The sequence below is a fragment of the Brienomyrus brachyistius genome, chromosome 23, assembly GCF_023856365.1.
Source record: "Brienomyrus brachyistius isolate T26 chromosome 23, BBRACH_0.4, whole genome shotgun sequence".
Classification (NCBI taxonomy): domain Eukaryota; kingdom Metazoa; phylum Chordata; class Actinopteri; order Osteoglossiformes; family Mormyridae; genus Brienomyrus; species Brienomyrus brachyistius.
In genome coordinates this window covers 86,024-110,497 of record NC_064555.1, presented here as the reverse complement: position 1 = coordinate 110,497, position 24,474 = coordinate 86,024, and the positions used below count along the sequence as shown (strand labels likewise).

The following is a 24,474-nucleotide window of genomic DNA, read 5'->3' as shown; positions in this document are numbered from 1 at the left end:
TGTATTGTGACATTATACCCACTGTTTCCCTGCCTTACACCAGTAACAAATTTATACCGTTTTGCATTTGGAACATGATATAGGTTTTTATTTTGCCTACCAATTTTGATCTTTTATGTGTGTCAGCTTGATTCTGATAGATATTTTGCTTCCAAGAAAATGAAACCTTAAGTTTTGTATTTATGTAATATTTACTAGCAGAATCATGTGCAGAAAAGATAACAAATTCCATCCAAAGAGAAACACCGGCATCAAAAAATGTTTAAATTACATTTCAATTGACACATAAACTCCTATTGTTTTATCCATATAGTTTAAATCTAACATATAAGTGTATGACAAATGTATAAATCAAAACCACTATATATACTTACAATTCTTTATAATCTGAATACTTATATGCAACAGTGAAATATAAATGTAGGTATGACTTATTTTCATTATGATCGTGTCCCCAGTTTTTAAACGTGCTCTGCTCTCTTTTACTGTTTCTGATTAATATTTATTTTCTGTCCTTATTCATGCATCATTGTGACATTGTGAGCCCCCCCCCCCCCCCACTGCACTCCAGTCCAGTGCAGCCCGTTAGAATTTTGTTCAGGCTGCTAGAATCCCAGACAGTCACATCTCTTTTTCTTTTAGTCAGAACTAAATGTTCCCTTGTGCTTGATCATGCAAACATCCAGCATAAACCAAGCAAGTGTCCCAGTCCAATCCAGCAGCCTCAGGTTTAATTCAGTTTACAAATACTCTGTATGCAAAATTGTTTAGACAGTCATGTTTACATACATAAAATAATACTGTGCTGCACTGTCCGTTTGGCTTGAACTGATTGTGGTGAAATCCAAACCTGGCCTTTTTTTAAATAGAAGATACTTCAATAGTGTTGGAAAAATGGGTAGTGTGGCGTGGTTGAGCTGCAATCATGCAAAGCATGTAAAGCATTAAGTTGAACTGATTGTCTTATATGTTTGGTTTCAGTTGGTCCTAAAGCCTCGAATGAGCCACAGTGCTTGTTCCCTTCTCTTCTTTTTCTTGTTTATCTGCAATGTGGAACAAGAAACCTTGAAATGCACTGAAATGATCATGTTCACTTCTGATATTCACAGTTTTCGTGTTTGTGTCAGAGCCTCATTCCACCACAGCTTTACTGGACTGGAGCGATTTGAAACTGGCATCAGAAGTAAACGAAGGAGACAGCATAATACAAACATTTTCAAGGCTGCACTGCATGTTTGATTAAGAAAGTAATTACCAAGAATTTTTTTTGGCATATTCATCTGCACAAATATATATATATATAACAAAAGAAAACTGTACAACATCTCAATAAATGTCCATATATCATATATCACTTTAGAACATCATGTCAGGTGTATTACTGTTGGGTTCAGGATATGTATGCATTTTAAGATTTCCTTTGGCTTAAAAATTTGGTAGAAGTACAACTATGGTTTTGATGGTATGGGATGGGTGACAGAAAGGTGCACTCTCCCCGTTCTGCCCTCTTCCCTAGGGCTGAGACGGTGGGGTGAAGGACGTGGGCCGGATCTTCATCTCGGTGAAAGGGATGGAGAAGTCCTTGCCCTTCCACTCGGTCCAGATCACACCCTAAGATGCAGAGCCATCAGTCACTGTCATACATTCTACAAACGTCTACAACAAAACTTATTAAATACTTGGTAAAATTAAAAAAAAAAAAAACTACAATGTCAGAAAAAAGAGCACCAATTTGTACCTTTACTTGTCACTGGGGCTGTACCCTCAAGGGTTGCCATTTGTACCATAGCTGTAGGTACATGCTTCTTTTAGTCTAATGTAAAGTACAGAAATTGACTCTGAGGAGCATCATCAAGGTACAAACAACATGAATGTATCCCCAATGGTACAAAAATGTTCCTCAGAGTCCATTTATGTACCTTAAAAAGTACCTACAGCTAAGGGTACAATTGGCAGACACAATTGGCAGTGGCAAGCAAAGATACAAACTGGTACTTAAATTGGATGAGCAACATTAAGCTGTATTGTGTAGCTTTTACTCCAGTGCTGTCTGCTTGTTAGGCATTATTTTCAGCTCACCTACATCACTTTGAAAAGAGGCATCTGCCACATGAATAAATGTACTATGGGTATTAGTTTACCACTAAAGCAGAACACCTAAACACCAATATTAACACTGTACACCAGCAGCACATAAATAAAGTTCTGTGGGCAAGCTGAGAGTAACATGGTGTTTGATGCAGCCAGCAAGCAGGCGGCCCCTCACTTGATGGTTGGTGTGTGTGTCATAGAGGCCGTTGAGGTTGGCTTCGTGGCAGTTCTTGTACCACCAGCCGCCCCGGTACGACATGGCGCAGCGAGTGATGAAGGGATACGGATCACGGTCTCGGGTGGAGAACGGCCGGCCATTGTGGTATTTCATGGAGTCCCCTGAAGGGGCGGGGGGCAGGAAGGGGGGTGTGAAAATAAGAAGTGTCAAGGAAGAGAGAGAAAGTGGGTAGAACAGGCATGGACGGTGTTTTTTTCTTGCACTAGTTCCTCTTTAGATTGTAGCCCTTTTCCTGGAAGTGGGAAGCTCTGCTTTACTTTCTGGCAGGTAACTCAGCCCCACTAAGACGGTATGGAGCCCGGACTTGTGCCGGTCTCTTCACCTGCCGTCCGAATCAGCCTAACGTGCTCCTTACCAGCTGTGCCTGAGTATCCCGACACCTTGATGGCGTAGTGCCTCCTGGCTGAGTCTATGGAGAAGGAGGAGTAGCGAGCGTAGGCTGCCTCGGACCCCGAGCGCAGGTCCACACGCATCGTCATTGGCACCATCTGTGTCAGGTTGTGGAGCAGCTCATTACCTGCAGTGGGAGTGACAGTCTTACCAGCACTAATATATTAATATGGTCATTTGAAACTATTCACATATGCATACATTCTATAACTCATATATTCTTATATTTTATATTTTTAATACTTTACATTTTTGTTTGTTTATTTGCTTGACTTAATCTAGTTTATCTTCTTTTCATTAATATTGACATGTAGCTTAAAGCAATGCTGGGAAGTCACACTCATTGAGTTTCACTATAACTTTTTGCGATGACAATAAAGGCATTTTATACTATTCTATTCTGTTCTTTGCTAGCCAGCTATATACTGTGACAGAGTTACATTATTCTTCCTGTAGGCGGCGCAAGAGGCCTGTGTATTTAAATGTGCTTTTAGTGCTTCTGGAGCTTAATCTCTAGCTTACGTCCATGGACTGGTGCTGTGTAATAGCAGCAGGTAAATCATGCTGTCATCCCCCCGTATAATTTCTCAGGATACGCCGCTCTATCATGCCCCCTATACAAAAAATAGTTGGTGAGTCCTCTAGTCTGAAATGAACATCGATATTCGTCAAAAAGCTGTTAATGACGCTCCAGGCAAAAAGCAACACAGATGGGACATTTGTGAGCAATAACGGGACTGATATCTCTCACCGATCCAGAATTCTCCGCTTATATTTCCAAAGCCGGCACTGTATTCCTTCCAGCGCCTGAAGAAATTTGTTGTGCCATCCATTCTCCTCTGGATAACCTGGACAACATCAACATGCACACACACAAACAAGGGGAACAGACCACAGACTGAGGTGACTTTAGCTGAAATGATACCACTTTCAAACTAAGCATGCTATCCACCTGCTGAGGCTTGCACTACCACTGTTACTATTGCACACCCTTACTGCGCGCCCTAACTGTACACCCTTACTGTATGCCCTTACTGCACACCCTTACTGCACGCCCTTACTGAATGCCCTTACTGCGCGCCCTTACTGCGTATCCTTACTGCACACCCTTACTGCGTGTCCTTACTGCACACCCTTACTGTATGCCCTTACTGTACATCCTTACTGCGTGCCCTTACTGAATGCCCTTACTGCGCGCCTTTACTGCATGCCCTTACTGCATGCCCTTACCGCACACCCTTACTGCACGCCCTTACTGTACACCCTTACTGTACGCCCTTACTGTACACCCTTACTGCACGCCCTTACTGTGCGCCCTTACTGTACACCCTTACTGTACACCCCTACTGCACGCCCTTACTGTATGCCCATACTGCGCGCCCTTACTGTACGTCCTTCCTGTACGCCCTTACTGCACACCCTTACTGCACGCCCTTACTGTACGCCCTTACTGTACGCCCTTACTGCGTGCCCTTACTGCTCACCCTTACTGCACACCCTTACTGCAAGCCCTTACTGTACGCCCTTACTACACACCCTTACTGCATGCCCTTACTGCACACCCTTACTGCGTGCCCTTACTGTACGCCCTTACTGCGTGCCCTTACTTCATGCCCTTACTGCACACCCTTACTGCGTGCCCTTACTGCACACCCTTACTGCGTGCCCTTACTGTACGCCCTTACTGCGTGCCCTTACTTCATGCCCTTACTGCGTGCCCTTACTGTACGCCCTTACTGCGTGCCCTTACTTCATGCCCTTACTGTGCGCCCTTACTGTACGCCCTTACTGTACATCCTTACTGTACACCCTTACTACACACCCTTACTGCGTGCCCTTACTGCTCACCCTTACTGCACACCCTTACTGCACGCCCTTACTGTACACCCTTACTACACACCCTTACTGCATGCCCTTACTGCACACCCTTACTGCGTGCCCTTACTGTACGCCCTTACTGCGTGCCCTTACTTCATGCCCTTACTGCACACCCTTACTGCGTGCCCTTACTGTACGCCCTTACTGCGTGCCCTTACTGCTCACCCTTACTGCACACCCTTACTGCACGCCCTTACTGTACACCCTTACTACACACCCTTACTGCATGCCCTTACTGCACACCCTTACTGCGTGCCCTTACTGTACGCCCTTACTGCGTGCCCTTACTTCATGCCCTTACTGCGCACCCTTACCGTCCAGCCGCCCCCTTCTGTTTCCATGTCGCAATAGACCAGTGCAGACGGACCCCGATTCCCATTAGGGAAAATTTCTGTTTCGTCGGAGTCAGGGATGCCATTCAGCAACTCCTGGGAGCAGTCAGTGGGAAACGGGAAACGGAGAGTGCCTATGGGGGTGTGGAGAAGGAGAGGAGTTCACACACAACAGGATGAGAAAGGATTCATAGGAGAAAAAAATGGACGAACTGGCAGGCTCTGATCCGCATCTGGACGAAACTACAGTAGAATCTGGACCGTTCAGATCCTTTGTCCTGTTTGAAATGGGTGTATATCACTTTTGTAAAGGAAGATTAAATGCTATTCTTAGAGCAAGTTATGCAAAATGAGTCATGGTCTTCACTGAAAATCAAGAAAAAGCGAGTCTATTATCAAAACGTCTCCATAATGGTGTAAAACAGAAAGTCTCTCAGGACAATTTAATGACACCATCAGAACTACATAATAAAAAGGTAAAGTGGTGAAACTGCCAGCTGGCTGCCGATGCATCTGCAAGTGCTGCTGTAGTTGTTTGACCTTCAGTATCCTTCAGTCTAATAAAGGAAGACGGCTTTCTCCTGATCAGAATGACAAGGCAAGCTTTTGAAATGAACCTTGGCTATCTGTCGGGGTGTCAATCTTCTTATGACTGTTATGACAACTTCCTGTGTAGTGTATGTTTTCCCATCACTGAGAATACTTCTTGAGGTCCCACTGCTCATTGGATAACAGTACTGATGAAAGTAGTTTCAATAATAGGATAGTATTGATTGACAGTAAACTGTTGCGTCTCCCACTTGCGGCCCACTGACCCGTGGTGAAGTCGGTGGAGACGGCGGCGGTGTGCAGTCCCTGCCGCTCTCCCTGCAGCCGCGCGATGTACAGCGACGCTGGGCTCAGCCTCCTCAGCTTGTACTGGGTCACGCTGCCATCAAGGATCACTTCCTGGATGGATGGAGTATGGAGGACGGGGGACAGAGGATGGGGGACAGGGGGCCGGTGGTGGTGCAGTGGCTGTGATTGACTGTTGTCTGCTACTTCATTTATATGTGTGCACGCAGGGACATAGGAACCAGGGGGACGTGTGCCCCCAATATTTATTTTAGTTCCACCCCTCCTCCCAATAAAGAGACCTTAATTTTGGAGCTGTGCCTCCCCCCATATCAAACTCTCACCCACACCCTTGTATGCAACAATATATTTGTAGTTCTGTAATCTATCAGTGTATCTATATGAAAGATGGAAATTATATTTCTCTTTCTAGGTTTCCATAAGGATGTACAGTACTGCACAAAAGTCTTAGGCAAGTCAAATAAAATGTTTCAAACAAAATAACTTTGCAGTAAGCGTATATTTGCTCATAAAAAAGCACAATTTAACATTAGAATATATACAAATGAACAGCAATAAAAACTACCAAGAGTCTGTTCTTCAAAAAGTTCCTGATATCTTGTTGGATGGCTAGAAGAGCTCTTTGCTTCCCAAAGCTCTCCTGGGATACCTGCCCAGTCCATGTATTCGATAAATTTTACCACGGGCTCAATCAAAATCAATCAGTCAATCAGTTATTTGATTGATTATTCCATTGAATTAGTTAACTCATTAAGGTATTTATTATCAAAACATGACATACTAGTAGTCAAGTCAAGAAATACATGGTTGTATTGGATGGTTGTGGCAAATACTGAGGTGACCTTACGAGAGGTTTTGAAATGGCTAAGCTGATACACTTAGATGTAATATCATTGTTGAACATCAACACATCAAGTATGGTGACTCTCACCTTGGTCCCCTGTCCTGCTGTCTGATAGGTCAGCTTATAGCCCGACACCACAGTGGTGGGGGCTTTCCATGACAGCACAGCAGATCGTGGGGTCACCTGACTGGCCTTCAGGTCTCGAGGTCCCTCTCCCCTGCCGCCAGCCCCTGCGAAAAGGGCCGCGTGACCCCTGTGAACATGCCGTGTGTGTGTGTATGTGAGCATATGCGCACGTCCCTGGCTGTGGTGACCCTCGGCGCTACACGCTCACTGACCAGCGGTGGTGAAGCGTGTGCTGACTGCCCTGCTGTGCTGTTCGCCCAGCTTGCTGCTGACCGTCACTGCGTAGACCGTGGAGCCCTTCAGGCCTCTCAGCTGCTGCTCGGCCGTGTTGCCGGTTACCATAAGCGTCACGTCTGACCCTAGAAGAGGAGCAGCAAGACGAAGAAGCGAGTTACTCCAGCTTATATCGATAATTCCTCTGAACATGAAATCCGGACAATTTTAAGGCCTGTTTCCTACAGCATCTGAATAGCATCGATTTGGCTGGACCCACTCCACAGCAATGGTAATCACCTTTCTCAGGACCATAAACTATGATGTACTGGTCCACAGAGGCCAGGGCGGGCCTCCACAGCAGAAGGGCCTGGGAGTCGGAGATGTTGATGACTCGGAGATCGGTTGGGGGGTCGGGAGCTGGGAATGGGAGAGAGCGTGACATGGAGTGCTTACCACAGTCCGGACACAGCGAGCTTTTCATTTCAGAAGCTTTTGGCCTGAGAGGAAGTTTATTTGGAAGCATGAGACTGAAAAGGAAACTTCATAAATTAAGGCAAACTTTTTTTTATGTGTATAAATATTTCATTTAAATTGGCAACTAGGACCCAATGAATCAGCCTTTACTCAAGTTTAGTAGGAAATTGACTGGATAAGCCCCAGATTAAACTGGACCCAGCCAGCAGTTCTATTCTACCTCTGACCACATGAAAAAGATAATTCAAGCGGCTCATCTGAGGTGTGCTTGTGGAAGGTGAGCCCAACGCTCTTTACCTGTGACAGCAAGACCTTTGACCGGATCACTCTCGTTCATGTCCAGTGTGGAAATCACGCTGACCTCATACAAGGAGCCAGGGGTGAGTGCAGAGAGCCGGACAGTAGTCTGATGGGATTTTAGGGACAAAGATATGGGTTCTGCTGTGGTATCGATGGAAAGAGAGAAAGAGAGAGACAGCAGTGTAACCCAAGTAAAAAAAATGACATCCATCCGTCCGTCATCGTAACTGCTTGAAGCAACAGTAAATAAGAAATAATAGGTATTTATTTGTGATTTTAATCTACGTAATTCGCTGTGGTCTGTCCTCACCATCCTGCGTGTGGATGTAAGTGACCTTGAAGCCGGTCACAGGGCTTGTAGGTTTCTTCCAGGACACAGAAAAGGAGGAATCTGTCGCGTTGCTAAATGTCAGGTCAGACGGAGGCTCTGGACCTGCGTGGGGAGCCGGGAATGATGAAGTGAGGGGAAAATGAAGAGCAAGGAGAAAAAGGCACAGACAGCAGCATGATGGAGACAAAGAGGAAAGTAGGTGAAAAGACAGAGTCAGTTTGAACATGAGCAGGTGGAAAGACAGAGTCAGTTTGAACATGAGCAGGTGGAAAGACAGAGTCAGTTTGAACATTAGGTAAAAATAAAAGTCATGAAAGGGAATAGCAGATGCAGTATGAGGCAAATAAAAGGTTTCTAGGAGTGTGGAAACTCTGAGACAGGAGTGTGTAAAGAAACATGCATACATTCAAAGTATAGACATGAAAAACTGTGAAAAATAAAATACTATGCATAACAGAATACTACAGTTGTAATCTTTGTGTAACACATACACTTTTAGCAATTATTAGTACCCATATGATGACATGCATTCAGTATATATGTCCAGTCCAGACATATATATGATGTATATAACAAGGGCACAGCGTATACTGAGACACACAGACGGGTTGGTGCTGTTAATGGCAACGGTCTGATCCTGGACTCAAAAGGGGAGCAATGAAGAAAAATAAACATATTTATCATTAAGCTGGTATTTCGATCCTGTAGGGAAGCAAAACAGGTGAAGTGTAATGAGGAGGCATTAAATAAAGAACAAAAAACGGGCTAAGGAAGAGGAACAAGGAACAAGGGGAACAGATAATATAATCGATAATACTTGGATTCTGTAGGCCAATGATCATCAGTGCTGTTGGCATTTAATTAAAACCTGTGGGTGAACCACAATCTTACCCTGTGTGTTTGGGAATGGCGAAAAAGAATCAGTGAAGGTGGCTGACTTAACGTTTACCCTGAGTGAAAGAAGATCAGACCAGTAGTGAATGAGAATGAGAGCGAGTGATGCTACACAAACCTCATGAATATGAAAACATTCATTTATATTCATGACACGTGTTTCACACATGGATACATCTCGGTTGGGGAAGAAGTACATTGTAAAAACACCATCTAATACAATATGCATTTTTAATGCCTGAACTACAGTTTCTCCTTAAGTAGGGACCTTGGCCCGCCATCAGTTCTTTGATCAAATTGGAATGCGGAAATGAAGCTGATATGCCAAGATGTAAAAAGAGTCCCCATAGGACAGTGGTTCTCCGCCACCTGGTCCTCAGGCAGGCTACATTTTTGTGGGGGCTGAGGATTGGGCTGAAAACAACTGAACTAAGGGTTCTAGAGAGTGTCGCAGTTATGGACTCGCATCTGGAAGCACGGCATTTAAACATATTTGCTCCAATAAAATATCCAGCTGTCTTAGTAGGTAAAAATCGACACTTTGTCAAGATTTTGCCCTCTTCTTTGCCAGTGTGATGGGAAGTGAAGTTTTCTCTCTATCATCATTATTATTGTTGTAAACATTAATGCGTGTTATTTACAATGTACCCAGTACAAATGCCAATCATGACAATGATGTACAAGATAATGGAAACAAGCAGATACTGTACACAAGCACAGAAAAAGCTTATGACACTCTAGCAATTAGCGAGGGGCATCAATTAATATTCAATATGACACAAAGCACTGCACGGCTAATGTTATTGCTTTAATTAAAGCCTAAAGCCCACAAACGACCAAACCCACAGAAAATGTGACACGATACATGTGAATAAGCAATAGCATTAACATGTACAAACACAGACACATGCGACAGATTTACTCAACCAAATAATGTAATGAACATTTCTTGACCAAACTAGTATTGGAAGAAAGTTGTGAAACAGCACAGCTTTCTTTCATTACAGTCTTTTACTGCATTTATTTTATTCATTATATTTGTTTTGTGGAGAAAGCATGCTTTGTTGCCTGCCAGTAAGCAAGTTTCATAGAAAATTGGAGTATGGAGATGACCAGGGGTACAGGGTACCTGTATTAATGACGAGATGGTGCACTTTTGATCTGATTCCAGGACCTGTCCCATACAACGAAATATTGTAACGAGCCTTAGGATGGAGGTTTGTGAACTGAAGAGAGCGCGTTGTGCCAGGAACCACGTGGGGGAACTTCTGCTGGGCTTGGACCTTCAGCTTAAGACTCGACTGAGGTCCAGGCAGAGAATCGACAGTGCCATTAATGCGGGAGCTGCTGATATCCAACTTAGAGACGTTTGCTAGACTCTTGTTGCTGCTTACAGTGCCTAAGTCTCTACCTCCTTTGTCTGCAGACACATCGGCTTCACTTGTTTCTTCATTCTCTTCTTGCTTGTTGTCATCCCCAATTTCCTCCTCTTGGCTCCGTTCCTTGCCTGCTGTAGTTAAATTCCCTTCCTTAAGTTCTCGTTGGTTTATGATAAACTTTTCAAACATTCCTTTTGGTGCCTCCCAAATCAGGACAAACCCTCTCGAGGTTACATTTTTCATCCCAAGTGAATGAAGACCAGGATCTTCTCTTTTGGTGTCATTAGTGAATTTGTTACTTTGGCCAACTTTAATGTTTTCTTCACCACCTTCTGTATCTTCTGCTTTATTGATTTGACTTGCTTTACTTGTAGGAAGTTCATGCCCTATATTAGTTAAAGCTTGTCTAATTTTTCCATCAGTGATATTGTTTATTTTGACAATCTTCCTGTGTATTATTTTGGTTCTTGAGTCTGTTTGACTTATGCTGTCATTGAGTTGCCTTTCTTTTGGGATGAGCACTACTCTGCCATTGGTTCCTTTGTTTAATATGGGAAACTTGGGTCTGTGGAGAGGGCCCCTAGGAGGATGGTGTGGGTGTCTGTGGATTGGGCGAGTCCCGTTGTACAATGGCGCCATATGGGGACGACGCCAGGGAACCGTACCATTCGGTTGGCGTGGGATTGGCAACTTCTTTATTCTTTCATTTTTTTCCAAAACACTTGAATGCGTCTGTGCCTCTTGGACGCTAGGAGCAAGAGTGTAGAGAGGGATGGTAGACAGAGAGACAGAAGAGGTCACCAGATCCATGGGGTGGCTCTCCGTTAGCTGGTTTGCACTAGGCTCTTGAGTGTCTTTCATTGTCTTTCTTGAAGAATAAGAAAAGGATGTAGAGGGCAGAGAGGATGAAGAGAATGATGGGGGCAAATCTGTGGGGCTTTGAGGCCTATAAACCTGGGATGAATCTGTAGCACTTGGGGCCTTTGCCATGGGACCTGTTGTGAATACCTGCTTGGTATAATTCATCGTTGTTTGAGGAGTATCCAAACTACTTGATTTAGTTGTTTTACTCTTAACTATGGTACCATTCTTTAGAAACGTTGCAGTTTTGGAGGCATCAGTTCGATCAATTGCGTATATCTTCTTTCCACTTGATCCGTTTATGAAGTCATGTTGAGTAGGTCTTCTACCGCCCAAGTCTTTGCCCACCATTGTTCCATTTCCACTAGCCATACCAGGTCCTACCTTAACCTTTTTCACACATTTCTTTATGTGTGTTTCTGTGCCATTTCTCCTAGCTGGAGACTTTACACCTTCCGGAGCTGCTGTGTTTCTGTGTTGTGATCCCGGTTTCTTTAAAATATAACTTCGAATTTCATTACAAGGTAGCGGTTTGTCTTCATTTGTGGGACGCTGTGTAGTATTGAGTCCTTTCACGGGGCCTTTTCCAAGATTTCGCAGTGCCACTGTTGGTGTCTTTTCCTTCTTACCCATAGTGGGTAGCATGGATTCATTGATTTGGTTCTTCTGTCCCAAGGGTTGCTTGTACCCAGGTTGTTTTGGCCACATCTGATCCCCTCTGCGGATTGTACTGGTGCCGTTGTACTGGGCTTTTGGTTTTCTGAGTAGAATTAATTTAAGACCTGGTTGAGAAAAAGCCTGGTTATGTTCAGCATAGGGTCTTCAAGAGGCAAAATCTGTTGATGAATCACTAGAGACAGCAACCTTTCCTTTTAACCTGCCTTAGCTTCTTATAGACCATAACGCTGTCTGGCCTTTTCTTTCCTGTGGTCTTTCCTTTTGGTGCTTGTACTGTACTTCTACCATCAGCTTTGTGAATGCCATTCTGTTCCCTACTGATAATAGAGGTTTCTATCAAAGATTTCAGGCTCTTGTTCCTTCTGCTACCCAGTCAGGGAAGAAAATATGTTTAGTCACAAAAATGCCAACTTAATTACATATTTCAATTCACAGCAACATCAATCAGTTTCCCAATCATAGAAGTCAGTTGCTATGTCCTCAAACTAAGGTCAAGGTCCATGTGTTGGTCTGTGTGTGTCTCACGTTGCCGCCATAGCTCATAATCAGCCATTTCTCTTGTTTTTTCCCTCATTTTCTCACAGAATACTGCCATGTGCAGTTTTCAAATTCCTGATGATTTTTATTGACTTGTAATGAAAAAGTGAATAAATATAATATTGTTTGTCATTCCAAAAGACAGATTGATTTTATGTTTTAGTATTTTAGTTCATTTTAAATGTATTTCTTCTGTGAGACGTATATGTAGGAGTGAGGTAACACAGTGTATGTCCAAGCTTAAGACTTACTAAAAGTATCCTTTACTGTAGACTTGAGTGTGACCAGAGGTGGATAGTTCAGATCCAAGTAAAAATCCAGACCAAAATTTAGTTTCAGCCAACCAGTTTCATCAAAGTTGAGTCACATTCACAGAGTACTCAACTGGTTGGTTGAACCAATATCTTGGTCTGGATTTTTGCTTTCTGGACCTGAACTATCCACATCTGTGTGTGACATAGAGTATCTAGCTGAATATTAAATGCATGTATTAAACTGCAATTGAGAGTCATGTTTTCTTGCGTGTAGTTCTCCTGCTGTCATTTCAGACAGAGGCTTGTAAGATTAGTTAACTGCAACATCAAAGGAAAAACGAATCATCACTCCCACTGAAACCTGAAGGACAAAAATGGCAATCATTAAAATGAAGAGATGAAGTGAGGCACTTTTTTAGGTCCAGGTCTATCCGGGAATTAAGTCTGGAGATGATCAATGTCAAGGAAAAAAACAGCACAAAAATATGAAGGGAAATGTCGTATTCAGGTCAGTCATGATGTTAATTTCTTTAGTAGCTGTAAGTGATTGAATACCACACATTGGAGACATATGAGGCTTCGTGCATTTCTAATGAGCAATGCTGTTCAGAAATAAAGTCTTTGGGAGAAGCTGTAGTCTGAAATCACACATCAAAGCTGAACCCCCCCCCCCCAACGCTAGGATTTGCCAGAGATAATTCGGGCTCCCCTTCTGCACTTTCTCATTTTTGTTTTCCCAAACACTAACAGCCACTCCTCCCTCCGTTGTTTTTCTCCTCACTGTCCTGCTCAATCTGTGCTCAATATAATACGTAATATGACCTTTTACCACCCATATGTGTTAAGAAAGCAGCTGGGAAATCTTCAGATTTGTAATGAGCACCTGCCTCGGTCCTCCATTCCCACAAACTCTTTACTGTCGTTGCACTTCATGAAAGGATCCCATTCAGGGAATAATATGTTCAGTCCTCGAATGTTCAATGGCACAATGAAGACTCTCTCATACACGTTCCCACCAAGACAAAGGATTGCCACATTGTTTATGCGTGATTTTTTCAAACCAAAGTTAAAAAATGCCTCACAAGACACAGTTGAAATACCACCTTTCTCTGTGTGGACTCACCTGGAATGACCTGCACTGTTACAGGCTGGCTGTGACTCCTCCCTTTCTGGGCGACCAATGAGATGTTATAGAGGCGCCCTGCTTCCAAACTTTCAATGTGGGCGGAGTTTCTGTCAGGGGGCAGGGTCCTGTTCTTGCTGCCTGCCCCTGTCCCCTCCTGATCTGTCTGACTCGGGGAGACAGAAAGGTGGTACCTGTCAATGTCTCCCTGTGGAGGCTCCCATTGGACCACTGCAGTGGTGGTGGTTGTTTTCACAACATGGAGATTCTTGGGACCGGAAATCACTGAAGGAAAGGAAGAGAGAGAGAATGTAAATGCTTAAGTCACACATAATAACTTTGTAAGCTGCCTCCAAAGTACAGCGTTCACAGAAAGTCTTGAGATCCTTGCTTAATTCAATAAACATATTGCAAATGTATTGGTTTTATAACAAAAATCATTACTTTATTCGTTTACAAATAATATAACACATTAAAAATAAACAGTAGTTTTAAAACATCATCAGTACTAACAAATTGAAACTCTAATTATAGTCATAAAAGCTGTTCTGAGTTAAAAAGTTCATTGACAAGCAATTGCATTTGGTGCTTTTTAATTAGCAACACCTTCGCAATAATCACCAAAGATCTGTGTTAGCCAGTGACTACAACTGCAATTAATAGCAAAATGGCAAGAACTAAATATGTCACTCAAAAAAAAAATCATGACACAATAAAAAGAAAATGTCTGTGTGGAAGATATGTGCTGATATGTTAAACACTGCTTGTCATGTTCACAACTGCTAGTTATGAAACCAGTGAAGCTGCAGCAGTGAACAAGCGTCACAAGACTTTCTGTGAGGGCTGTGTGCATGAGGATGGAGGTCGAGGGTGAAGCAGGATGTAGGATAATTACGGGGAATGGCGGTAAGTGATGACATGCCCTGTGTTCCAGGCAGACTTACGGGTTGTAAACACAGTGCTACTCTCCTGACCCATGGTCCCAGCCTCCTCGCCCCTGATTGTCACAGTGTACTCCTGGCCAGCAGCTAGCCCTGTCTGGGTAAAGCTGCTCAGGTGTCCTGCCACGGTGGTGGTCACTCTCTGATCCCCTTCTTTCTATATTCCAGGGAAAGGAGACGGGAGGAGGTGGATCAATGGGGGAAAAAACAGCATTCCAGACTAATGCTTTAAAAAAAAAAAATCAACCAATAATATTGGCCAAGAAAAGTGAATTAGTTGCAAAATGCTCTTGACTAAAAGGAGACCACAGTGTTTCTTCCAAAAATACCAAAAGTAACTTTTCCTGGACCTTTTGTCATCTGCTTGTGCCCAAAAAAATTCTTTATAAGAATTATAAATAATAGGAATAACATGCCAGTTTGAAAGGTATGCTTTTACATAGATTAATAGTAGTCAAATATTCCTCTGAACTGCCACTGGAGTTAAATAGCAAAATCAGCAGAGCATCTATTAGCAATCATTTAATATTGATTTCAGAATAGCATCAGCATTGTCCAGTATTGCTCACCACTGCTATGCCTGAAACTGAATGTTGTTAATTATTGAAGGTGATATGCATTACATATTTTCAATTCTGCAGCATATTTTTCTTGCTGGCTTCGAGCTTTGCATATTCAAAACGTCCTTATTCGGCTTTAAGGGACACTGCAGTTTTCCACGACTCTCCAGCCAGATACTTCCCACTGCTAGTTGCAGGTCATACTGGGTGGCATGTCAATCTCATACAGACAAATATGTCCTTGTTGTTTTATTCATTTTAAAAAGCCAGAAATTTTGATCTTGCTCTCTCTCTCTCTCACTCGCTCTGTCTCCCTCTGTTTCACTTTCTTCCTCTGTGTCACAACTGTAGTTCAACGACGTCATCCGTCTGGCCAAAGTCATGTTTTTGACAGTGTTTACACCATCCCTAGCAACAAGCATCCCACATCTGTATCCTCCTTTGCTCTCTCTCTCACGCACACACAAACGCACACTCTCCCTCTCTCTTTCCGGATCTGCTGAACCCTGCTATCTTAAGACCAAACTTTTTTTAAAAGCATGTGCCATTCTCTCCATCATTCTCACACCCACCCTCCTGTTTTCTGGGTGGAAATTATGCACTTGTTGACATTCTTCTCTTTCCCTTTTTTTCTGTCTTTCTTGACTACTTGAATGTGTCTGTTGTTTTTTGTTTCTGTTCCCCGAGAAGGAGCCCTGGAGGTGGAGAATTTGTCCAGAAGATTCTTTAACCCACCGGAGCTTCCATCTGTGTCTCATCATCATCATCGTCATCATCATATCATTTCCTCACTCTGATCATCCCCCTTTCAGGCTTCCCAACTCATCATCTGAATGTCGCACCTTCTCACCTGATCGCTAGGCAACCTTGTCACAGCTCCGTCGCACAGATCAGGGGGCACATTGGAAAATTCTAGAATAGACTACTGGGACACAAAACCTGCTGAACGGTCCGCAAACGTGCATGATGTGCCTCACGTCACCCTTTCCTGCAAATTGGGGACACGTGTTCGCTAATAGGTACATAAAGCGAATTAAAAAATAATTGCATTCATCTTAAGGAATTAATGCCGGATCGGGCTGTGGTCCCCTGGAGTGCATGTCCTTAATTGGCCTGGTCCTGACTCGATCTGTGGAAAAACTTGCCCTAGCAACAAGTCTCAAGCAACTCGAGGGAGCTTCGGCAAATCTGCCAAGAAGAAGGCAATAACTGCAGCAAGCCTGTGCAAAAGATGGTAATCACTTATCCAAAAAGAATGCTCTGCCATTAAGTATTACGTTTTAGTTTAGTGGACTGAAAATGGAGTCAATACGATTAGATTTTTTAAAACGGAAATTCCCCTCCTCTTTTAAACCTTCAGTGTGTTAATATTTCAATTAATGCTTAAGCTAAAAAAATTGTATGTATATGTCAGCTTCATTTTGTAACCTTTCAAAATGGGACACAAAAAAGTAGGAATATTTAATAGAGATAAAACAAGTCAAATTATTTTATCTTTATTGAGGAGCTATGCTAGTATTTTTATGCTTTATAAATTCCCATAAAAATGCCTGTAGAGTGTAAATGTGGCTTTTAGTTCCTCTATGAAATTCACACCATTTCTTCCATTTTAAAGCATCAGTGTTCAGTGAGCTGTTAGCTTATTAGTACCAACCACCATTAAGCAGAAACTAGTTAGATTCTCAATTCCACTTCCTCTGGCAGCTCTTCATGATTTTTCAGCCATTTACCGAATCCATAAAGGCCCCTCATGTGCTCCAACAGTTTATTAATGTTATTTTCTTAAAGCTGTTTTTCATCTGTTTCTGAGCCACGAAAGCCTTCATACAATTAATGAGGGATTTGATCATTTATTCTCCACAGTAATGGGACACAGAGCCTCTTGCTTTTTCCTCACAGGTGCTCTGTGATTCACTGTATGTTTCTGTGCAGAAATCAGTGCATTTGCCTCACACCAGCCATGACACCTGCTTAGAAACTGAATGCAGGTGATTTTCTGTGTATTATTATATATGGCAAAAAGAAACGAGAGTTTAATTGTGCATCCCTTTAAAACACTGATACAGTTGATTGCTTACTCAGACACTGGGAAGACCAGCCAAAAAGTGGCTTTCAAATGCCGTTCCTGCAAGGGTGCAAGGATACGAAAGAAACGCAGACCCTACAGGCTTCCCTTCCTGATCCGTGGCTATCTAAATGTTTCAATTTCAGGCATGGATGCCCCTGAGGTAAATTAGGCTTGTGACTTGAGTCTGCATCATTTCATCCCATTGCCTACATTCATGCTGCCGACAAATTTAAACGCGTGACAGTTATCTGCTTCCTTTGTGAATTATGTTTACTCTGTGAATGAAGCCAGGGAAGAATTTATATGTGCAGTGGCCTGTAGTTTTCAGTTGGCCTGAAGTTTCAAAGCAAACTTAAGGAAACTGCAACCATTTGGTTTGTGTGAATATTTTAGCCCCATCTAACTTCTTGGGTTGGCTTATACTCTTCAGATAAATAACACAAAGGCATCACAAAAGCTAAACATATTTCAAAAGATTCACAAGGGCAAAATATAAAATTATTAAATTTGAAGCAAATAATGGTTCTGTTTATCTGCAATTGTTGATCGTTACGCATGAAATAAGTCCAAGAATTCCCCCCTGGAATCAATAAAGTGTATCTTATCTTATTAAGTCAATGTAGTCACAATAATATGGCGGGAATGTGACTTAGGAGTTACCTTGCTGGTAAAAGTGACGTGGTACCTGTCATACTGAATCGAGGGAGGAGTCCAGGAAACCGTGACAGCCGATTCAGAAATATGTCTGGTCCTCAGCTGTGTAACCGCAGACAGAGCTGAGGAAAGAGTGTGGTGAAGGAGGTTTGTAGTCTGAAAAGTCCATATCAGTTGCTTTTAGTTGCAGAACACTAACTAATTTGTTATTTAAATGTATTTTCCAGCGTATTTTTACATTGCAGTTATGCAGTAATATGTATATTTAGGCCTTACATTTAAATTAACCTGAGTGTGTTCTTTTGTTATTTAACTCATAAGTATTTCTCAAAAAATCTTGTCTATGCATCCATTAAACACTTTGTCTTGAGTTCTAACTAGCTTTAACAGGACAAGGACTAGTTAAGTATCCTGTTGATGCAGCTCCACTGATTTGAACCTTCAACCCCTCTGTCACAAATCCAGTGTTGCTTCCACTGCGGCCTCTGCTGCCCTAAAAATGTACCACATCTGATTGCCACTCACCAGTGCTGCAGTCAGATCCTGAGAAGCCAGCCTCACACTGGCCACAGTCGGACCCTGTAAAACCTCGCCGGCATAAGCACTTCCCCTTCATGCAGCGCCCCCTGTTGTTGCAGTTTCCTGGGCAGGCCTTTTCAGAGCAATCCAGTCCAGTGAAACCGGAGTCACACATGCATTTTCCATTCAAACACCGTCCTCTGTTATTGCAGTTATTGGGACAGGCCATTTCAGAGCAATCCAGTGCAGTGAATCCAGAGTCACACACACACTTTCCATTCACACACCGTCCTCGATTACTGCAGTTATTGGGACAGGCCTTTTCAAAGCAATCCAGTCCAGTGAATCCTGGGTCACACACGCACTTTCCGTTCATACACCGTCCTCGATTATTGCAGTTATTAGGACAGGCCTTTTCAGAGCAATCCAGTCCAGTGAATCCAGAGTCACACACGCACTTTCCGTTCACACACCGTCCTCTGTTATTGCAGTTATTGTGACAGGCCATTTCAGAGCAATCCAGTGCAGTGAATCCAGAGTCACAAACACACTTTCCATTCACACACCGTCCTCGATTACTGCAGTTATTGGGACAGGCCTTTTCAAAGCAATCCAGTCCAGTGAATCCTGGGTCACACACGCACTTTCCGTTCACACACCGTCCTCTGTTATTGCAGTTATTGTGACAGGCCATTTCAGAGCAATCCAGTGCAGTGAATCCAGAGTCACAAACACACTTTCCATTCACACACCGTCCTCGATTACTGCAGTTATTGGGACAGGCCTTTTCAAAGCAATCCAGTCCAGTGAATCCTGGGTCACACACGCACTTTCCGTTCATACACCGTCCTCGATTATTGCAGTTATTAGGACAGGCCTTTTCAGAGCAATCCAGTCCAGTGAATCCAGAGTCACACACGCACTTTCCGTTCACACACTGTCCTCGATTATTGCAGTTACTGGAACAGGCCTTTTCAGAGCAATACAGTCCAGTGAAACCAGAATCACAAACACACTTTCCATTCACACACCGTCCTCTGTTATTGCAGTTATTGGGACAGGCCTTTTCAGAGCAATCTGGTCCCAAGAAACCAGGGTTACAAACACACTGTCCGTTCACACACTTCCCTCTGTTGCAGTTTGAGGGACATGTGGGGGAGCTACAGTCAGGACCAGTGAATCCGGGAAAGCATATGCACTTTCCACCTATGCAGCGGCCTTGGTCACTGCAGTCATTCGGACACTCGTTACAGGCCGCACCTGGGCAGAGGAGGATGAGCAAAAGAAAGGCAGACAGAGAGAGGACATAATCTCATATATAAACAGTAGTCAGATAAGATAATACCATAAGACAGGTGGTAATACATTTGTATACGTCAAAGACTACATCACAATGAACAAGTCAGTCCTCTGAAGAATGGTGTGTAAGACAGAGGACGTCTCAGCTGCTTAAAGATTTAATTGTGAGATGAATCCCACATCAACAGGAGGGGACCATGTTGATTGAAGTGGTGTGCACCATAGAAAGTTAGGGGTCGATACCCACGTCTGTAAGGTCATGGGTTCAAATCCCATGGCTGGCAGCTACCACCGTCTGACTCTTGAGCAAGGCCCTTAACCCCAATTGCACCAGGGATGTTGAATGACCCTGCGAACTGATTCTCACTCGTATGTGGCTTTTGACAGTAGCGTATACTAATTTAATCATAAGCAAAATTCCAGATGCTACTTCACATCAATAATTGATTAAAAACATGCTGTAGCATCCTCTGGTTTGAACCGATGCACATATATGGCAGTAGTGGAGATTTGCCTTATTGTATATCCATCCATCCATCCATTTTCCAAACCGCTTATCCTATCGGGTCTTGGGGGTTCCGGAGCCTATCCCGGAAACATTGGGCACGAGGCAGGGAACAACCCAGGATGGGGGGCCAGCCCATCGCAGGGCGCCTTATTGTGTATTTGGTGAATAAACAGTCCAGCCTCCAGGGAGTTTCTGACCTGGGTGTAGGGCGTATATTATGAGGGTGAGATGATGACAGGGTTAGGAGGATGAGTGATGAAGTGTGAAGGGGGATGTTCAGGGATACCTGTGCCTCGCTTGCAGCAGCCTCCTTCTGCATCTCCACATTTCTCCCTCAGGGTTGACACCTCTCTCTCCAGCTTCTCCAGGCGGCCCCGGAGGGCCTCATAATCAGCATCACAACCCCCATCACACGCTCTGGGAACCAGGCTGATCCGGTGGGTCAGGACCAGAGGGGAGCCCGGGTCCAGATCCAGCTCCTTGCCTTGATATTGAGCAGAGCTCCCACTGTCTCCCTGCGTGTCCTGCTTGATGCAGGTGTCCGAAATCAGGACCTTGATGGGATTCTGAGCTGGTCTGTGGCTGGTGTTCCGGATGGTTCTCTGAACGGTCCCCTGGGGGGGCTTCATGGAAGATGAAGTAGGTTTATGATCTGTGCCTTGAGAATTTAAGCCAGCAATAATAGTTTTGGGAGATTTGTGATTCCCTAAGGGGTCATTTACCATTTGTGATTTTTCGGCATTAGTCATGGTGAAGAGGGCAGGGAATGGGTGGGCAAACAACAGGAGATACGGAATGACAAGCATTTTTTAAGAGGGAAGTTTGGAGGGAGTACAGATCTGAATACAAGGAGGAGGTGTACAGATCTGAATACAAGGAGGAGGTGTACAGATCTGAATACAAGGAGGAGGTTTTTATCAAGACGATCAAGGGGCTTCAGTGTCAATGGAAACTTTAAAGGTCAAATAGGTAGGAGAGGAAAGTATCGCTAGTGAAACAAAGGAAAGGTCATGTCAGTTTCTCATCTGACAGAAGCTGCTGCATTTTGGGAAAAAAAAAGATCCACCAAGATCCTCAGGATGTGAAAGTGGTTTGTGGGGGCCGTAAATGACTGTGCTGCAAACAAAATATTTCCCTCCCAGCTGAATTCTGTAAAAGTAGTCTTCCTACAAGGAGGAAAAAAATAAAAGTAATTTAAAATGCATGAAGATACACACACAGGACGCATCTGTGCGTTACAACGGCCTGATTTTAAATTGTGTTTGACGATTTCAGACTCAGGTAAATACATGGATTTAAATTTTCTGAATTTTAAAATTGTGTAGCCAACAAATAGGTATGATTTCTGATACAGACCCTCCAAATGTGGCACAGAGCTAATTCTGGATTTATCTTTTACTGCATTTACTTTAAATATATATTCAACACAGATAAAATGACACCATGAACATTCTCCATGATTGTTACCTCAGTTGGTGAACACCAGATGACTTTAAAATACATTTGGTACTATGATAGTGAGCTGTACTATTTGAAACAGAAAACTTTAATAAAAAATATAGAAAGTACTGCTTGGAAAAAGAGCATATTCCCAGCTCTTCATGTGGCCTGTGCGGATGAAAGATTTTAAAAACCTCTGGCAGAAACTATACACCCACACAACAGTCGATTAATAAACGGGAGACTTTGATCCAATGCCACGCCAGCATTTTACGGTTTTCACTGTAAGGATGCAGGTAAAGCCTTTCGCTGTAGGACACAGTAGCCCTGCAGAGATCCATCCATCTGGACCCGACGTTTGAACACACAACCCTCTAGTCCAGGGCCAGCCTGAATTGCTGTCCACCTGCACTGTTTACTCTCACATGACCGCTATCCACCACTGGCCCCCATCCCAGCCCATGACGCCGTCCCAGCTCTAATACTAAACTGGAGTCTCTTTGTTGAGAGCTCTGATTGGCTGCTCCTGGTTCCAGTCTTCCCCTTCAAGGACCCTTGCAGAATCCCTCAATGAAGCATTAATTTACTTTGAAGGTTCCTCGTACTCCGGTGTTACTCTCGACTGCCATTCGATTCTCAGCTCTCCTAATTTCACTAGCGCCTTCACATAGTTCCATCCAAACTCTCCTTTTACAAATTACATTTCATTCTGCTTTTGCTGACGTATTGCTCGTCCTGCGACTAACCCCGGCTGAAGTTATGCAACCGACGGGGGGTTTTAATGAGCATGACGTAGAAATGTTTGTTTTTCAGAGAAAAGAAAAAACGTCAGCGAGTGAAGAGAGGAATGAGACAGTGGGAGTAGACGCAACAGGTAAAGTCCATTTTCCATGGGCTGGAAGTGGCTCGTAAAGCTGGAAGCTCTAGAGAGCGGGTTTGTGTCAGCACCTTACACAGGGCTACTGTATTTCACTCAGGTTTTATTGTGATTTAGTCCTCACTGATGCCATCTGACGCAATGTCAAGCTTCACTCTTGGCTAACCATCCTTGTAAGACCAACCGTTGTACTGGAAGGTCGATAATAACAAGGGCAAAGCCCACAACAATGCCTGCCACCATGAAAACTACCCAACTCTACTGCCATGAGGACTAATGATGTAGGACATGTGAATTTCCCTCAAAATGCTGGCCTTTTTTGAAAAGTCTAAATACGCCACAGTAGAATGGCTATAGAACCTTGAAAATGCACAGCACCATGTAGTAAATCTTTAAATGATTCTATCTTTGTACCGAGTGTGATTCGGAAGGCTGCCTGTTCCTCAAATCTCTCTGTTCACTCCCTCCTGGTCTCTGTGCATTCGTTGCTGAGGCATGCAGTAGATGCGCGAGGACTCAACCAGCAGCATCATCTCAAGATGGTCACACAGGCAAGGTACTCGTACGTACACCCCCAAAAAATGTAAGGCGCCATTAGCACACGTAACAGCACCCTGATTCAGCTGTATGCAAAGAACAATGGCGAGTGCATCCATATGCCCATCTAAGGCTCAATCGTCATGAGCAACCGGTGCTCAGATAAGACCAGTTCATTCAATGCACCATAATCTGCAGGTTGCTATTACTGCATTTATGACTGTGTTAAGTGCATTCAAGCATCTCTCTCCTGAACGGTCATTTGAAAATCAGCTTACCTGGATACTGCAGAGATGTTGCCCTCCGCGTCCGTCTGTCAATCTGACGCTCCCTCCTTCAGTTTTGAGTAGCCCTGATTGACTGACCAAGAGAGAGGGAGGGGCTGGAAGAGAACGACTGAAAGAAAAAGGGAAGGAGAGAGGGGAAGGGAGCAATAAAATTTTCTCATACTTCAAGAATTTTTTCCTCCCTCTCTCTTGCTCTCTCTCGCTTTCTCTCTCTCTCTGTCTATGTCACTCTCCCTTTCTTTCTCTCTGATGTAATTCTGAATATTTCGCAGTTCCCTCTTGGGCGGTAGATATGTGCGGAAAACATCTGAATTCTGAGATGTTTTGAACAACTGGGTTTAATAAGTGTTGTCTTTTGAACCGCTGTCTGAAACTTTATGATGCCACTGATGCTGACTTTTTGATATTTGTCTGTTCGGCTTCCCATGTGCATCTTCGGCTGTATACGGTCTTGTTCATTTTACAGTATTCCGTCACAATGGGGCGAGCATTCAGAACACTCAGCGATCTTTAAAGCTATCAAATGAAAGGCCATTTATAACACATAATATATCTTGTGCATGATCTAAATGCGGTTGATCAAATTTGATTACAAAAATTAGATAGAATTTTTCCTAACCCACGCATTAATTTACGATCATTGATTTTTTTTAAACAATAAGTTTTAAAAACTATTAAAATCTTGGCATTAATATAGAAAAATGAATAATTATTTACCAGTGCTACACAGCAACTAAGTGTATCTCAGGTCAACCCAGCAGCAGAAATCAACCCGCAGCCTATTTTATATCCAAATGCCTATCAGCACTAGACCCTTGGTATGATGCTCAGTTTGAAACATTATCATGACATGTGTTTATAATGAGGTCTTCACAAGCCTTAACTGGAGCCAGCCACCAGGCGTCCACGTGCCACGGCACCACCGAAGCATCCATCTTCAAAATCCAGCAAAAAATTGTCCTGGCTGCCCTTTCTAAGGCCCC

General features: G+C 43.4%; 1 protein-coding gene across 3 annotated transcripts; it reads right to left on the bottom strand.

Moving 5' to 3' along the window:
- Positions 1-172: 172 nt before the first annotated feature.
- On the bottom strand, positions 173-23,638 carry LOC125719297 (tenascin). Of its 3 annotated transcripts, none has more exons than XM_048993952.1 (18): positions 23,483-23,638; positions 20,637-21,516; positions 18,550-19,803; positions 18,031-18,146; positions 14,746-14,899; positions 13,802-14,086; positions 10,099-11,991; positions 8,055-8,177; positions 7,742-7,885; positions 7,268-7,387; positions 6,967-7,113; positions 6,716-6,858; positions 5,745-5,877; positions 4,912-5,063; positions 3,471-3,567; positions 2,685-2,846; positions 2,267-2,430; positions 173-1,611 (listed from the first exon to the last, which is right to left on the bottom strand). In XM_048993952.1, exons 2-18 carry the CDS (start codon positions 21,154-21,156, stop codon positions 1,513-1,515), a joined length of 5,706 nt encoding a protein of 1,901 aa, XP_048849909.1. In that variant the 5' UTR covers positions 21,157-21,516; positions 23,483-23,638; the 3' UTR covers positions 173-1,512. The 3 variants fall into 3 exon arrangements, with proteins under 3 accessions (XP_048849909.1, XP_048849910.1, XP_048849911.1); XM_048993953.1 differs by having other exon boundaries at positions 7,742-7,882; XM_048993954.1 differs by lacking the exon at positions 10,099-11,991.
- Positions 23,639-24,474: the final 836 nt, after the last annotated feature.